The sequence below is a fragment of the Penicillium antarcticum genome (assembly GCF_028974205.1).
Source record: "Penicillium antarcticum strain IBT 31339 chromosome Unknown utg000002l_segment0_segment0, whole genome shotgun sequence".
Taxonomy (NCBI): domain Eukaryota; kingdom Fungi; phylum Ascomycota; class Eurotiomycetes; order Eurotiales; family Aspergillaceae; genus Penicillium; species Penicillium antarcticum.
Window position 1 is genome coordinate 1,051,917 of NW_026695300.1, and position 16,139 is coordinate 1,068,055.

Genomic DNA, 16,139 nt, shown 5'->3' on the forward strand with positions numbered 1-16,139 from the left:
TTTTCGAGACCGCGACAACTTTCTTCTTCCACTCCTCTCTCTTTCAACAGCCATGGCTTCTCTAGGGACTACTCTGCCGCTATGGCGGAGACTTGCCCCACATCTGGCGAAAGATGTGTTTACCTGTCGACAATGCCTCCGCAACCAGGGTGTTGCGGCCAAGTCGATCCGTCGTTTCGGCGCCATGCCTTCTCGCCAGCCCACCAAGACCCAATCAACCCTGTTGAACAACAAGAACCGCCAATTCTTCACCTCTAGCATTCAGAGATCTGCCGCGGCGCAGGCCGCAGCACAGGTTATCCAAGGGGGAGCCGAAGGCGCCAAACGCAGCTTCCCCAAGATCAGCGATAAGGCCGTCGCCTACTGGCTTCTCGGCAGCGCGGCCAGTGTTTTCGGAATCGTGGTTTTCGGTGGGTTGACACGGTTAACCGAATCAGGGTGCGTATACATGTTATGGGATGTGATGTGAGCTTCCGATGCTGACGGACAACTTTTGGTATAGATTGAGTATCACCGAATGGCGACCTGTGACCGGCTCCCTCCCTCCTATGAACGCGGAACATTGGGAATCTGAGTTCGCAAAATACCGTGCATCCCCTGAATTCCAACTGTTGAACCCGAACATGACCCTCTCCGAATTCAAATCGATCTACTATATGGAATGGATTCACCGACTCTGGGGACGATTCGTTGGAATGTCCTTTGTCATCCCGGCTGTATACTTCGTCGCACGCAAGAAGGTCTCCACGCCCATGGCGTGGCGTCTGTTTGGTATTGCTGGTCTCATTGGCTTCCAGGGCTTCTTGGGTTGGTGGATGGTCAAGTCTGGTTTGAAGGATGATCTATTTGCTCCGGGCAGTCACCCCCGAGTGAGTCAGTACCGTCTGACTGCTCACTTGGGCGCTGCTTTCACTTGCTACGTTGCTATGCTGTGGAACGGTCTTGCTATCCTGCGCTCTCACCGCTTGATGGCTGATGCCACCGCTGGTATTGACGAGCTGGCTGCTCTGCGTTCTGGGAAACTGGCCTTTTTCCGCCGCTCCGTTGCCGGTATTGCTCTCTTGGTCTTCACTACTGTTATCTCTGGTGGTCTCGTCGCTGGCCTGGATGCCGGGCTTATCTACAACGAGTTCCCATATATGGGCAATGGATTTGCTCCGCCAAAGGAGGAGCTGTTCGACGCTCGCTACTCCCGGCACGAGGACCGCTCCGATCTCTGGTGGCGCAACATGCTTGAGAACCCCTCTCTTGTTCAGCTTGACCACCGCATGCTCGCCATGACCACCTTTACCTCCATTGTGGCCTTGTTGGCTTACACCCGTATCGCTCCCTCCATGAAGCGTCACCTGCCTGCTGCCGCCAGAAAGGGTGTCCACGGTGTGTTCGCCTTTGCCTGTTGCCAGGTTGGCCTTGGTATCTCCACTCTCCTCTACCTCGTCCCCACTCCTCTTGCGTCCGCCCACCAGGCTGGCAGTTTGTTCCTCCTCACCTGGGTTATTGTGCTGGGTAGCCGTGTCTGGCACCCGTCTCGCACCGCCAAGTTGGTGAAGATGGCAGCCGAGATGGCCAAGAAGAAGACAACCAATGCTCCTTCTTTCACTGCGAGAAAGGTTTAAATACCTGACTCGCTCAACTGTATGAATATGGTGACCAAGACTGGGTACATTGAAGTTACCCTTCTTGGAGACACTTACAATCTCCATTCATCTGCTGACTCGCAACATCACACGAGTCTTTTGTATAACTAGCACCACTGTTTCTTTATTGTAAAAACATCTATTGAACATGATATCAATTCCTTCATATCGGAAACATAAACCCAAGTCCTGGTCAACTGTGATGATCACTAATTGCCAAGTTTCACGTCCTCTGTCAGGGTCTATCTGCAATGAGGCCCATTTCAAGCCTTAGTTGCCTCACAACAGTCTCACTCCGCCATTCGCGTGGCAGGACGGGCACGACGCGTCGGGTTCCTCCGAGCAATACGATAGTCCACAGGTAGTCCATTGTCCCCGATAGGCACTTCTGGCTCATCAGAAGTGCCTACAGCCGAATCCGAACCCGAATTTCTGTTAGTGGCCGATGACAATGTGATCTCTGAATCGCTCCATTCCGTCTCATTGCATGTGCGTCTGCGTCCACGCAATGGTAGATTCCTTGTCTCACTAGTCGACTCGATATTCCCAGGACATACTTCAGCTCGTTCTCCATCGGGAGGCGAGGGAATCGGACCAGCAGAATGGCCGGATCCAAGCCTCACCAGAGCCCCAGCGGCACGATCTTCAGCACTTGTATGACCGCCAGATCCGGCTCCGCGTGCAGATGGACACCTTTCGGCAGCGCGAGCGCCAACACTTCTTTGGCCTTCAGGTCTACTTCCAGTTCCCAAGGTTCCTTGGCGGGTAACGGAGCTTGCCTGCCGCCTTCGAGAGTCCTCCTCGATATGTTCACTCCCGAATGAGGAGTGGCTCCTGTCGCCAGCGCGCTGGTTGATGCAGGCGCGGCATATCTGCCAGCCGCACAGGTTACAACGAGACATACCATCCCTGTTCCTTTCATTCCCATCATCACATTTGGCTGTGTGGGCGGCAACATCAGAGAAGCTGACTATGATCTTCCTTGTGATTGTGCGGTGATGTTGACCGGTCGGTGGTGTAGCACTTTGTCGCTGAGCTGTCTCTTGAACAGGAGCTGTGTCTGGAGGCGGGTGAATGCTAATCGCAGACGGTGATACTACAAGTCAGCCATGTTAGTAAGTTGTTTTTTTTGGGTGGGTTATTGTTTCTTTTGGTGTATGCATACCATCGTTTGCATGACCATTTTCTAGTCGGTTGGGGAGTTGACAACCAGCCAGAGGAATAACATCATGTTCAGCAAAGACCTATTGTATCGATAGTCAATATAATGTTCTGATGTGATGGTTGCTTTGTACGCACGCCTTGTGAAGTAAATCCCTGTCCATGGAAGATCTAGTCAGAGTCAGCATATTATCCAGATGAAATGAAGAAAGTGCACTAACATTGAGGCTTGGATCAGAGGTGTCATGACCTCGAACCGGGTAAATGGGATAGCGATTCGCAGGTGGAAGATTATCAAGCGCGCTATTGTAGGAGAAGCGCAGATTCTGAATACCATTCGCGTGCTCTGAGGCATCTTCATCCGTCACGAAGTGACGTCTATGTTCTGCCCAGTGACGATGTAACGATACGTCAAGTTCTTCGAAGCCAGGCACTCGATGTGTCAGGTCTTGCTCCCCTGACATTTTGAGTCACTTCAATGGTCAGTGTCAGTTGATTGTAAGGGTGAGCTGTATGTTGTGGCAGCGTAGAAATACCGAGATATCAGCTGCCAGATGATGAGATATTTTCAGAAACTGCGGCCGAAGATTCCACATAAACAAAGAATGAAGTCACGTCCCTTGGCTTTTCTCGAGACAAGAAAGAGCATTCAAGGTAGTTTATCCTTTGCCCCTTACGATGAGAAGAGAAAAAAAAAGAGTCTGAGAGATTCTTGTCTTCGAAGATGAGTGAAGGAGGTGCAGAGAGAAGAGGAGGAGAGAAGAAGGAGGAGGGGGGGAGGATGGAGGATGGAAAGAAGATTCCAACTGAGAAGGCTTTATTTATACACAGTCTCAAGGTCAAACAATCAGAGTTTGGGATGGTATATTGTATTCGAACGGGGATTTCCTTTTTACCAAAGGCAAACAAATGGTACTCGATATCGATTGTACCGTTTGCAATGAATACATGTCAATCATTGTTGATATTCCTATCATGACTCAGTCTCTCACATATGTGAGCGACATTTCAATACATTCATCTGAGGCGTCGGTTCTTTCAAGCACCAATAATGAAAATTCGCTGTCAGGATGAAGTGAGATTACTTCGCCGGCGAGCAAGGTAGATCATATATGTCATCAGTCACTTGCTATTCTCGAACCTATTGACATGAAGCTTTCAACATGTTATGAATTTGGAAAACTGCAGGATGGCATCAAGGAAATAGATACCTGGGGGTTAGTACAATTTCAGTTAGGGCTAACTGCGGGCCAAGTGATGGATGGTCTGTGCTTTTGGAATACATGTACCTCGATCAAGCGTACAAGAGTAATTGAGGAAATATGTTTAATGACCGAAGAATGCTTATTCGTGGAAAAGAAAGAAAAATAGGAATAGCGAGAGAGATACTGCAAACCATGATAGGCACTTTGTGTGAACGATAGCAACAGTTGATGTTCAGCAGAGTGCCATGAAGTTATGTTTTCATGAGGCTCAGGAAATCGAGCTGCTTTTCTCATTACTTCAATCTACAAAAAGGCAGTTTTGAAAAAGTTGAACATGGCTTGGATATTTTTGACTATTTTATCTCAGGCATTTCTCATATAACAGCTGCTGCATGCAAAACCCTAGACCCATCACGCATTCAAAATGTCAACATCCAATTCTCGGAGACATCATTTTATTCATTTGTGGGCTGTAGATTCATCGTTAGTGATACGGGCTCATGGAAGTTACAGGATATTAACAACATACGAATCCCTTCCTCGGGCATGGGCTCAATGCCGGCAACCTCGGCGGCAGTCTTTTCAGTGGCAGCGGACTTGTCATCCTTCATCATGGGGAAGGCAAGGACCTCCTTGATACTGTAGTTGTCGGTAAGGAACATGACCAGACGGTCAATACCCATACCCCAACCACCGGTAGGAGGAAGACCGTACTCAAGAGACTGGCAGAAGGTCTCGTCGATCATCTGGGCCTCGTCGTCACCCTGGTCCTTCTGGTTGGCCTGCTCCTCGAAACGCATGCGCTGGTCGAAGGGATCGTTCAACTCGGTGTAGGCGTTGACAATCTCCTTCTTACAGACGAAGGCCTCGAAACGTTCGCAAAGACCGACGTTCTGGCGGTGGTACTTGGCAAGAGGGGACATCATCTGAGGGTGACCGGTGATGAAAGTGGGGTTGACACAAGTCTCCTCAATGAACTCGCCGACCAGCTTGTCGAGCATACGGGCGTTAGTCTGAGGAGGAGAGCAGTCGACCTTCATCTTCTTCAGCATGCGCTTAAGGAACTCGTTGGTCTCCTGGGTGTGGAGCTGGTCACCGGGAGGGAACTTCTCTCCACAGGCCTCCTCGAGGGCAGGGATCATCTCCACTCGCCTCCAGGGTGCCTTCCAGTTAACGTTGTAGGTCTCGCCAGACTGGGTGTGGAAGGTGGTTTCGTATCCACCAGTAATCTTCTTGACCAGACCGGAAATCAGGTCCTCAGTCAGGTTCATAACGTCGTAGACATCGGCGTAAGCCCAGTAGAATTCACAGGTGGTGAATTCGGGGTTGTGAGTGAGATCGATACCCTCGTTACGGAATTGACGGCCGAGCTCGTAGACACGTTCGAGACCACCGACAATCAGCATCTTGAGGTAGAGCTCAGGAGCGACACGCATGAACAAGTTCATGTCAAGGTCGTTGTGGTGAGTGATGAAGGGCTTGGCGGTGGCACCACCGGCAATCGCGTTCATCATAGGAGTCTCCACCTCGGTGAAGTCACGGCTATCGAAGTATTGGCGAACGTAGCTGACAATCTTGGCGCGAGTGCGGAAGATGTCACGGGAGCGGTCGTTCATGATCAAATCAAGGTAGCGCTGGCGGAAACGCTGTTCCTTATCCTGGAATCCGTAGTGCTCGGAGGGAATGGCGTGCAGGCAAGGAGCCAGAAGGATGACCTCAGTAGCGAAGATGGAAAGCTCACCATCGTCACGGTTCTTAGGAGAAGTGCGACCGGGGAAACCGACAATACCGACGATATCACCACGGCGGAGGAGCTCGTGCTGCTCCTCGAACGGCTTGCCAGTGGCATTCTGGGCCTGGCACATGACCTGGACCTTGACACCCTCGGCGCGGATATCGTAGAAGTTCAGCTTGTTACCGGAGGTACGCTTGGTGAAGATACGGCCGGCGATGCGAACGGAAACATCGGTCTTCTGCTCGCCCTTCTGGAGACCCTCATAATCCTTGAGGAACTGGCGGAGGTCGGTGTCGACCTGGAACTTGTGAGGGTAGGGATCGGGCTGCTTGGTCTCGCGCAGCTTGTTGATCTTCTTGCTCCGAATCTCGAAGTATTGCTACAAATGACATATCGATTAGCTCCAATCACCCCGCCATGCGCGCATAGTACCAGAGTCACTCACATTAGGAGTCAGGTTGGCCTCCTCATCCTCAGCGGAGGTCTTCTTCTCGGCCTTAGCCTTGGGAGGAGCGGCGGCCTCCTTCTCCTTCTTCTTGGCGTCATTGTCGCGCTTCTTCTGGCGTCTCTTCAATTCGGTCTTGGAGACCTTCTCGCCGGTGACTTCGTCGAGGAGAAGGTTGGCCATGGAGGCCTCAGCCTCCTTAACAGGGTTGGAGTCCGCCATAATGTCTGTGTTGAGGAAACAAAAGTGGATGGTGGGATGAAGGAGGGACACTTGAATTTTTGGGCGGGATCGGCATGCCGCCTGATTGGGCCTAAGTAGTAAATCTTTCTTGACTCATCTACATTGACTCACTGCATTAATGCTTTAATCCTGTAGGAATCCATGTCAATTGGTTGCCCCTTATTATTCTTAATCATGCTCCTTTTCTTCCCTATTCATCAATTCATAGGAACTCAATTGGGAAGTTAGGGTTTAGGGCACGTCAGTGGGGTTTTACCCCGCCATGCCATTTTCGGCTACTTTCGATCTATACAACCTCATGTCTAGACATAACTCCATTTTTGTCCACTACGTTTTACATTATATGACTGCAAAATTATAGAAAGTATAGTAGTCAGTTTTAACAGTCGTCCACAGACAAGTCGAGAAATTTTTAGAAGTGAATCCCCAATTCATATTGTGAACATGTCTCGAAATACTGAGCGACGACCCAGGCCAAACATATTATGTTGATGAGCCTCTTAATTAAACGGACAAAGATCCTTTCACACTCCTCATGTTTGTATGATCTAGATGACTAGCCTCAGGTACTCTAGAATAGGCAAAGAGGTGTTGAAGAAGAGGTGAAAAAGAGTCGCCAAAGCAGGACCAAATCAATATAGAAGAAAATACACTCGTTTCGAAAAAGGATCCAGTACTCATAAACCCATATACACCTGTATATCTGACACCTGCTATACTGATGCATTAATCTTTCACTACCGGTCTCACATGACCCATCCTCATGCCATGGCCAGGCCTTCGATTTGATATCTACATCGTATGCCCAAGAATCGCAAAGACTTTCGATGTGCAACTGAGGTTGCCAAAACCTTGTCACATGCGTAGAGTAGGAAATTGATCAGAGCTGGATATGTCACACTAGAGGTTGTGCTGTTTACCATCTTCCCCTTTCCAACTGAACTCCAACTGCTCTTATTTGAGAAATCACTCTGGCTCTCCTGTTTTGTTTCTCTCCCTTTCGCAACTACCCATCAGCTTTCTTTTCTCATCCTCCATCCTCATTCCTCCTCTTTACTCTTTCTTCTCTCTCCAGCTTCATTCCTCATCCCCATCCTCCTCATTCGTTGAGCCTCACTCAGGTCTTGCTCAGTCGAGTCTGTGAGCTGCACAACCTCCTTTCTCTCTCAATAAAATCTCGGTACGTCTTTCAGCTTCGTCAAATGCCCCGCTAAGCTCTTGGGGCCCCTCTGTCTGGTCTCTTGGAGTCTGTTCTTTTTACTTACAACCTCTCTCTGCTCAGGTTCACGATCTTCTTATGGCTTCAACCAAGCAACCCCCAGTCCCGAAAGACGAGATGGACCCCTTCTTTTGTGAGCCTGGTCTCCGCAAATAATGCAGATATCCTTTACTAATTTACTTTCTCTTCCTAGCCAATATGTCACTCCGCGCCAATGCTCCCACTCAATCGAGCCAATCCGCCGAGAAAGGCCCTTTTCATTACTACGCTATGGAGATGAAAAGCCTGGTACAGAAGATCCAGGATCTCCGTCATCTAGGGATCGAGGACAGCAGAATTGTTCTCCCCAAGATTTGTGTGGTCGGAGATCAAAGCACGGGAAAGAGCTCCCTCATCGAGGGAATTTCTGAAATAAAAGTTCCTCGGGACACGGGAACTTGTACTCGTTGCCCCATGGAGATAAACCTCTCTGACAGTGATCACCCTTGGCAATGCGTGATCCACATCGCACGCAGATACACGTATCTGCCAGACAACTGCGGCCGGGGTACACAGCTTCCCACCAAAGCAAAGCCACTGGGACCTTGGATTGAATCGGGGAGCAACGAAGACGAGCACTTCAAGACGCTAGTCAACAAGAGCGAGGTTAGAGAAGCGATCTGGTTAGCACAGCTTGCTGTGCTGAACCCACAGATGAACTCCCAGGAGCTTGTCCCGGGCAACAACCGGGCCACAGCTACACAGAAGACAGCTCTAGTCAAATTCTCACCAAACGCGGTGCGCCTGGATATTTCCGGTCCTGGATTGCCTAATCTTTCATTCTATGATCTCCCCGGTGTCATCAGCCAAACGGAGCATGACGGCGAGAAGTACCTTGTTCGGCTCGTCGAGAATCTGGTCAAAAACTACGTGTCGCAAAAGAATTGCATTGTGATTCTCACGATGCCCATGACGGATGATGCAACAAACTCCAGTACTGCCCGTATTATCCGCGACATCCAAGGCGCCAAGGAGAGAACCCTGGGAGTTTTGACCAAGCCGGACCGCATGTCCAATGCCGAGTCGTTTGATCAGTGGATTGAGATTCTAGACCGGAAGAAGTTTACGTTGGGGCATGGATACTTTGTCATAAAAAACAACCCCGATCCGTTCGTCAGCCACGTCCAGGCAAGAATGGAGGAAGAGATGTTTTTCGCAGAACCACCTTGGAATGCAGAGCTGGCAGCGTATGCAAGCTTATTCGGCACTGCAAAGCTTCAGAGCTCACTGTCTGATCTGCTTCGAAAACAAATTCTCGGATGTTTGCCCTCGATCATTGTTCAGATTGACGAAAAGGTTGATGCTATCAACACGGAACTGAGCAGCCTACCAAACCCCCCAACCGAAGATGTCCAGAGAATCCTGTGGGGCAAAACATCCGACTTCGAGCACATAGTTCAGGGGGTATTTGATGGCAACTCCAGCGTGAGCCCAACAACCAAAAAGCCTTTGCAAGAGGATTGGAATCGTGTTGTCATGGACTTTCAGTTGGCCTTGTTGAGAACGCGTCCCGTTCTTGACATGAATGCATCAACAGATAACGAGGACCTTGCGGAAGATTCAGACTGCGAGATCCAGATGGTCAGATTTTCGTCAAAGAAACGCAAGCTGTCTGTGGACGTGAAGGTGGAAGATAAACCTCAGTCCAAGTCGGTCTCAGCCTCTGCCAAAAAGGCCACATTCAACACCAAGCTCTTCGATGACCGTGAAGGAGCTACTCATCGTTTCACATTGGAGGCGCTATCAGAGATCAAGATCCGGTCAAATACTGTGGGAGTCCCGAACCAGCTTGACCCCCGGGCAATTGACAACCTCAACAAGAAGAGCATTGAGCACTGGGGACAATTGACCGACACTTTTATCAATGCCTTGCACAGTCTGGTGCAGGAGACCCTTCTTACCGCTCTACAGGAGGAATTCACAGAATACCACCAAACCGGGTTGTACAAGGAGTTGAATAGAATCTTAGAGAGTTATTTGTTTAATCTTCGAGACCAGCACCTCAAATATGTCCAGGACTATTGGCGCAGCGAGCATGGACAGCCATTTACAATGGCCCAGACGCAGCACCAAGTGCTCATGAAGCAAGCGTTCGAGACACTCAAGGCACGACGTTTCAACGCCCGTTCAAACGCCTGGTTGAAAGTCCGAGGCTACGATATGACGGATGAGAAACTGATTGCCGACAGGAAGAAGAAGATTACTCAGGAGGATCTAGGTGTGGATCAATATGGTCAGGAAATCGAGATGATGGCCGTACGTTACAACATCACCCAGGCCCTTGTCTTGGCAGTTCTTCGGACACTTGTTTCTGACCGTTGGCTAATTATTTCATGCAGAGCTCACTTGCTTATTATGAGATCGCTCGTTCTCGTTTTCTGGATGTGTTGTGTCAGTCTGCTCATACCAAGTTGATAAGAAAGTGTCGTGGAGACCTAGTCAACAGCATTCGGGACGAGCTCCAGATCTTTGGGGACAACGGTAAGAGTTACATCCAGAACTGGAAGTTGAGATCTCGCTAATCATTCATTTAGGACGCGAACGTTGTCTTGAACTGATGGCTGAAGACGCAGAGCGCCAGAATCGTCGTGCTTTTCTGTACAAAGAGCGAGAGAAATTTGCCAAAGCGCAAAAATGGATCTCAAGCCTCAGAAATGGGGGTATTGAAATGGTGGGCTCAAAGCTGGATAATGAATTTTAATCAATGACGAGTCGTTTCCTATTGCAGGATATGGGAACTGTGATTTTTACGCGTCTGTCCATTTAGGATTTGTTCGTCGTTGCTTATTCACGGACTCTAAAGATCTAGTTGATAAGTGGCATACAACTGGTGAATGTTATTCAAGAATGAAATACCCAATATTGTGTTATGAGTATGTTTCCAAAACAGATTCTTCTTATCATAAGTGTACCTGCTTTAATGGCAGTAGATGGGGTGATCATACCATAGTCGAAGACTGAGAGCTATATAAATTCGGTTGAAAGTCTGGTTGAAATACGCATCGCATTGGGATACGTTTTGAGACATGTCTTGCAGTACCTCTTAAGCTATAAACTTCTCACCACGGTACTGATACGAATACCAACTCCTTCGGTCTTTCTGGTCTCATCTTCTATATTCCCAGCAATCGTGGACTCGACTGGTCAGGGATAGCTCCGTGAGTGTACCAACCCTAGTGATGCATCATTTCCGTGTCAAGCGTGTCGTCGGTGATCACTTTTGATGATTGTATTGAAGTATTTATAGACGTTATTATTGTCCTGTTCAAGGTTCACAGTTTACATGGCAGCTAGTTTTACTCACGGAATTGTCTCTGACAAGAGGTGCAATACTAGTCGAGTCCCCCATTGTTGGGAATATAGAAGAGGATGAGGATAGAATAATTGAAAATGTTGTACATAAACCGGTATTTTAGTGAGAGGGGAATATATAATCCAAGAGTTATCACAAGTTCCAGCAAGGAGATCTTGACACTGAAACGCCCTTTATTGCCAATGGCAAACTGGATATACGCCCAATACCTCCATTTGCTGCTATTTTTTCGACCCAATTAACACGGGGATAATCATTCACCAGGATCCAGGGAATGGCTAAAACAGTTGTACCTTGAACCACACATGAATCAGAATCTTCCGGTCAAACACTCATGAACTCCTTCTAGTGTAGATGTGATATGCGCTGTAACGTAAAGAGGGAGCTTCGTGGACCTGAAGATGCCTCTCCTTGTCTTTAGTCCAATGACGGATAAATAGATGAAGTGTTCTATTAGGCTTACCCTTTCAGAGGAAGGGTATGTAAACAGCATTCGGAGCTAAGAGTCCGATCTACACTGCAGAAGCTGAAATACTGATTGAAACAACTATTGGAATATGTGGAATACTCATTTCTCAACATAATACTGATATAAATACCAACTTTCCACTTTTGAATCTCTCCGTCTTCTATTTCCGTACCCACGGCTGCCGTTGCAGCCCCTGCCATGATGTAATTTCAGGAGCAAAGCGAGGAATCTTCCTAGAGTGAGTACAACCTACCCATACGTTCGAACTACGAGCATTGTAGTGATGTTTGGAGGCTCCTGCTAATGGATTGCAGGATGGCTTCACCACAGTCTCAAACCTGCGCTGCCACATGCGTGACAACGGCCTGCCCGTCAATAGTACTAAGACTGGTTCCGCCTGTCGGAGGATGAACAGCGAGAAGTGATGGAGTTCAACGAAGGTGTGAAGCTCTATAACAAGAGTACGGAGGATTCACGAAGCAAAACTCCGCATAGAGTAGAGAGTATTGTAAAGCGTGTTGCAGAGCGTATTTAGGAGCGTGTTGTAGGCCGTATTGTAGAGTGTGTAGAAACCCAATGGAGTAAAACGTTGATGTCAGGTGAGTCCCCCACCGAAAGCGTCGTCTTGGCATCTTCCTCCTTGACTTTGTTTTGGAGTGCCTGAACTTCCTCCATAACTCATACCCTTTTGTCGCAATGCTTCAAGTTCCTGTGCGGGAGCATTCTAGCCAGGCCTCCACCAAGGCCGTGATCTTGGTGAGTAACGGAATGATCGCCGCCGTCCCATAGCTGACAGCTTGTCCACAGGTCGGAGGTCCCTCGAGAGGTACTCGATTCCGCCCATTGTCGCTTGATGTGCCCAAGGTACGTGCATTTCTGCTACATGATCACGTCTTCACGTGCACCAAGCAAGGAGCTGACCCCCGTTCCTCATAGCCCCTTTTCGAAGTCGCCGGCCACCCCATCATTCACCACTGCCTGAAGGCGGTGGCCAAGGTCCCCGATGTGCGCGAGGTTCTTCTGGTTGGATATTATGACGAGACCGTGTTCCGCGACTTCATCAAGGATGCGTCGAAGGAATTCCCCCAGTTCCGCATCTCGTATCTCCGCGAGTACACCGCATTGGGCACCGCAGGTGGCCTGTACCACTTCCGTGATGCCATCCTCAAGGGCAAGCCCGAGCGCCTGCTTGTGTTGAACGCCGATGTCTGCTGTTCGTTCCCTCTGGGCGAGATGATGCGCCTGTTCGATGAGAAGGATGCCGAGGCTGTGATCCTGGGTACACGCGTGTCCAACGATGCCGCAACCAACTTCGGATGCATCGTCTCCGACTCCCACACCAAGCGTGTCCTCCACTATGTCGAGAAGCCCGAGTCGCACATCTCCAACCTGATCAACTGCGGTGTTTACCTCTTCGCCACCGAGTGTATCTTCCCCGCCATTCGCAGTGCCATCAAGCGTCGCACCACCCGGCCCCGCCTGCTGTCGTACCCCTCCTCCGATAACCTGGAGTCTTCCTTCGTCGCCATGGGAGATGATGAGGATGCCGAGAAGAACGAGGTTCTTCGTCTGGAGCAGGACATTCTATCCGATTTGGCTGATAGCAACCGCTTCTTCGTCCATGAGACCAAGGACTTCTGGCGCCAGATCAAAACCGCTGGTTCTGCCGTTCCCGCCAATGCCCTGTACCTTCAGAAGGCATTCCAGGCCGAGTCTCCTGAGTTGACTGCCCCCTCTGCCACCATCGTGCCCCCTGTGTACATTCACCCCACCGCTACTGTCGACCCCACCGCCAAGCTTGGACCGAATGTCTCGATTGGCCCTCGTGTCGTTGTCGGCGCCGGTGCTCGTATCAAGGATTCGGTTGTGCTCGAGGACGCTGAGATCCGTCACGACGCTTGTGTCATGCACTCCATCATCGGTTGGAGCAGCCGCGTCGGTGCCTGGGCTCGCGTCGAGGGAACACCCATTCCCATTGGAAGTCACTCGACCAGCATTGTGAAGCACGGCATCAAGGTGCAGAGCATTACCATTCTGGGTAAGGAGTGTGGTGTCGGCGACGAGGTCCGCGTTCAGAACTGCGTGTGCTTGCCTTACAAGGAACTCAAGCGGGTCAGTACTCCCCATCCCCGTTTGAATCGTTTGAGTCGTTTGTCCCAGTCACTAACACTGTTTACAGGATGTCGCCAACGAGGTCATTATGTAAACGTGCAATGTTTCGGTCTTTAAAATACCTCAATCTGTCTACTGTTCGGATGGATATTTGTTTCGTGAGCGTAACGATCTACAAGATTTTAGTCTATCTGGAACCAAAATGAAGGGTCGTTAGATTTGATTTCTCGCATTGCTTTCCGTCTTGTCTCGATGCTTTTGTTCCAGATATCACACATGCCAATAATGAATTGAATCCTTTGAAAGCGCCTTCGCCAATTCCTCAAAAGATATATCGTAAAGTAACCGCTTGCTGTCATGAAGAAAAGAAAACCCATCATTCCATCACCGACCACCACTCAGCGATACGCCGCAGGATCATAACCTGTGTGCTCCCTCTGATACGGATCCCGATACCCCTGTCTCCCACGGTGGCTCATGCCGCCAGAATCGTACCCATAATAGTCCTGTGCATCACCAGCATGCGCCACCTCCCCATGAGCCTCATGCTCATACCCATACGGCCCGGCACCATGCATAGTAGCACTAGAATTGGGATTGGTCGGTGGCAAATTGTCAAAATCCTGCAGGGCAGGCGTAGCTTCACTTCCACCCCTCAAATGCTCATTCCGGTACCCAGTGCCAAGATTGTGAGCATAATGATCATCCATCTTAACATCAAAGGCACCAGAATCATCCAGACCAGGCTGCGACCCCATAGCGCCGTATGTGCCAAAGCGATTCTGGCGGCGCCGGACAATAATATCCAGCCATAGCGCGGCGATGTGTGAAACCAGGCCGATGATCGTGAATGTGAAGAGGGCTTTGTAGCTGCGGCAGACTGAGATGCCGGTTGAGTTGCCCCAGTATGTTGTTGTGCAGGATGCTGTTATTGTGCTGGAGAGCGACCAGCAGATTAGGCCTAGGGAGATGGCCCAGAGGATGAGGAGGATTGCGTTTGCTGTTATTGAGAGTTTTGGGGAAAGGCCACAGCTGCAGTGGATCAAGGTTGTTAGGAGAATGTTTAGGAGGGAGAGGGCTGCTGCGATGAGGAGCTATTAGAGTGTCAGTCATTTGTGTTGATTTGCTTTGTTGATCTTGGGGAGCTGCGTACCACCAGGAATGAATATGGTAATTTGTAGCCATCGGCATGGAGGTGGTAGATAAACAGGGCTAGGATTGCGCCGACCACGATGGCGGACAGGAAGCTGAAGAAGCGAATCGCGTGGAATGGCAGTGGCGGGTAAGCCGAGGGCTTGACTGAGGGTTTCGATCGCATGTTGGATAGATGCAAGGATGAAAGGTGGAAGTGGCAGAGAACCCCTACATAAGCCAAGGTAAATATGATCGGCGCTCCACACGGGCGTGCGTCACGGCTATTAATAAACGATCTGGGCTGTGCATTGCGTAGGGTCTTGGACACTTGGCTGTACATTACTGCTATTATAGCTACGGAAACAATAGATATAGAGGAAATGATTCGAATAAGTACAATTGCAGTCGAATTAAGACCCAAATATCAGAATATTGTAGCTACAACTACTCCGTCTATAGGATACTGGAAGCATGCAAATCTGTTTTACCTGTTTTACCGTAGATCGAATGTTTCACATTAATAACCCAAACCTCCAGTTTCATACAACCCTTTGTACACTGCTCCCTCAAGCTAACACCAATTTCCTTCAGGCCATAGAGTAAACATCAAACATCACACTAACGCGTTTAGCTCCGTTGCCCCAGACCGACTCCCGTCCTGCCGATCTTGCTCCACACGGGTATACACATCGTTGACCGGGGCAACTGTCGCCACCTGAACGTATCAAGACATTGTCCTAATTATTAGCTGGCAAGATACTTGCTCAATCAAAATCCCCTATCAGATACAGTTTTAGTCTTATAGTTTAGGCCCCTGAGACCGTAGAGTTGGGAGTCTACCTAGGTATAGAAATATATACACATTCGCAATTTCAATTGGCAAAGAACTTTAGAAGGGATTGATTGAAACTAATCGGCATGACGCTTGAGAGAAACATATCCTGTTCTTCTCCAGTCTCTACTCTTGTCTCTTCTAACCCTCAGTCTAGATCATCCTGATATGCCACTGATAACAACTCTGCTAGCCGGCTCTCTGTTGGCTGCGGACATAGGATGGAGATACATTTTCTATAAGAGGCAGCCAGCGCCATCGATCTTTCGCCTCCCGCCAGACTTGATGGACCTAACCTTCCAATGATGCCACTGAGCATGAGATTCGATTCTCGAGAAAATTCTATGCACCTGGGAGGGTATCGAAAAGCTCTCCTCATAATCCCCCTTGTGTACAGGACATTGCAGATTACAATGGGATATGGTCCGTCAGTCCCTTCCGAGAGTACCCCAGGTAGGAGCTGTCACGTGGGAGGAATGAACAACTCAAGACCTGCTAGCGATTTCGCTTGGTTACGGGCTAGTTATAATACGCAAATAGGGTTAGAATGCTGTGGATAACCCGTCGTTTTTTTTATCACTTTGCACAGAAATGA

The 16,139-nt window shown here is 49.3% G+C and overlaps 6 protein-coding genes across 6 annotated transcripts; 3 read left to right on the top strand and 3 right to left on the bottom strand.

Annotated features, from left to right (window-relative positions):
• Positions 1-52: 52 nt before the first annotated feature.
• Positions 53-1,616, top strand: cox15 (cytochrome c oxidase assembly protein cox15; the record flags this gene model as incomplete). The annotated part of the gene is made up of 2 exons (XM_058459449.1): positions 53-438; positions 503-1,616. The coding sequence occupies 2 exons, from the start codon at positions 53-55 to the stop codon at positions 1,614-1,616; spliced, it is 1,500 nt and encodes a 499-aa protein (XP_058322981.1).
• A 311-nt stretch (positions 1,617-1,927) lies between these two features.
• N7508_001384 (uncharacterized protein) lies at positions 1,928-3,262 on the bottom strand (the record flags this gene model as incomplete). The annotated part of the gene is made up of 4 exons (XM_058459450.1): positions 1,928-2,733; positions 2,803-2,881; positions 2,937-2,969; positions 3,020-3,262. 4 exons carry the CDS (start codon positions 3,260-3,262, stop codon positions 1,928-1,930), a joined length of 1,161 nt encoding a protein of 386 aa, XP_058322982.1.
• Positions 3,263-4,462: 1,200 nt separating this feature from the next.
• Positions 4,463-6,405, bottom strand: N7508_001385 (lysine--tRNA ligase KRS1; the record flags this gene model as incomplete). The annotated part of the gene is made up of 3 exons (XM_058459451.1): positions 4,463-4,473; positions 4,533-6,117; positions 6,184-6,405. 3 exons carry the CDS (start codon positions 6,403-6,405, stop codon positions 4,463-4,465), a joined length of 1,818 nt encoding a protein of 605 aa, XP_058322983.1.
• Positions 6,406-7,723: 1,318 nt separating this feature from the next.
• On the top strand, positions 7,724-10,385 carry N7508_001386 (putative dynamin GTPase; the record flags this gene model as incomplete). Its single annotated transcript, XM_058459452.1, has 4 exons — positions 7,724-7,778; positions 7,839-9,940; positions 10,024-10,165; positions 10,219-10,385. The coding sequence occupies 4 exons, from the start codon at positions 7,724-7,726 to the stop codon at positions 10,383-10,385; spliced, it is 2,466 nt and encodes an 821-aa protein (XP_058322984.1).
• Positions 10,386-12,162: 1,777 nt separating this feature from the next.
• N7508_001387 (mannose-1-phosphate guanylyltransferase) lies at positions 12,163-13,672 on the top strand (the record flags this gene model as incomplete). Its single annotated transcript, XM_058459453.1, has 4 exons — positions 12,163-12,222; positions 12,274-12,330; positions 12,403-13,578; positions 13,646-13,672. 4 exons carry the CDS (start codon positions 12,163-12,165, stop codon positions 13,670-13,672), a joined length of 1,320 nt encoding a protein of 439 aa, XP_058322985.1.
• Positions 13,673-13,976: 304 nt separating this feature from the next.
• Positions 13,977-14,896, bottom strand: N7508_001388 (uncharacterized protein; the record flags this gene model as incomplete). Its single annotated transcript, XM_058459454.1, has 2 exons — positions 13,977-14,672; positions 14,732-14,896. 2 exons carry the CDS (start codon positions 14,894-14,896, stop codon positions 13,977-13,979), a joined length of 861 nt encoding a protein of 286 aa, XP_058322986.1.
• Between the last annotated feature and the right edge of the window lie 1,243 nt (positions 14,897-16,139).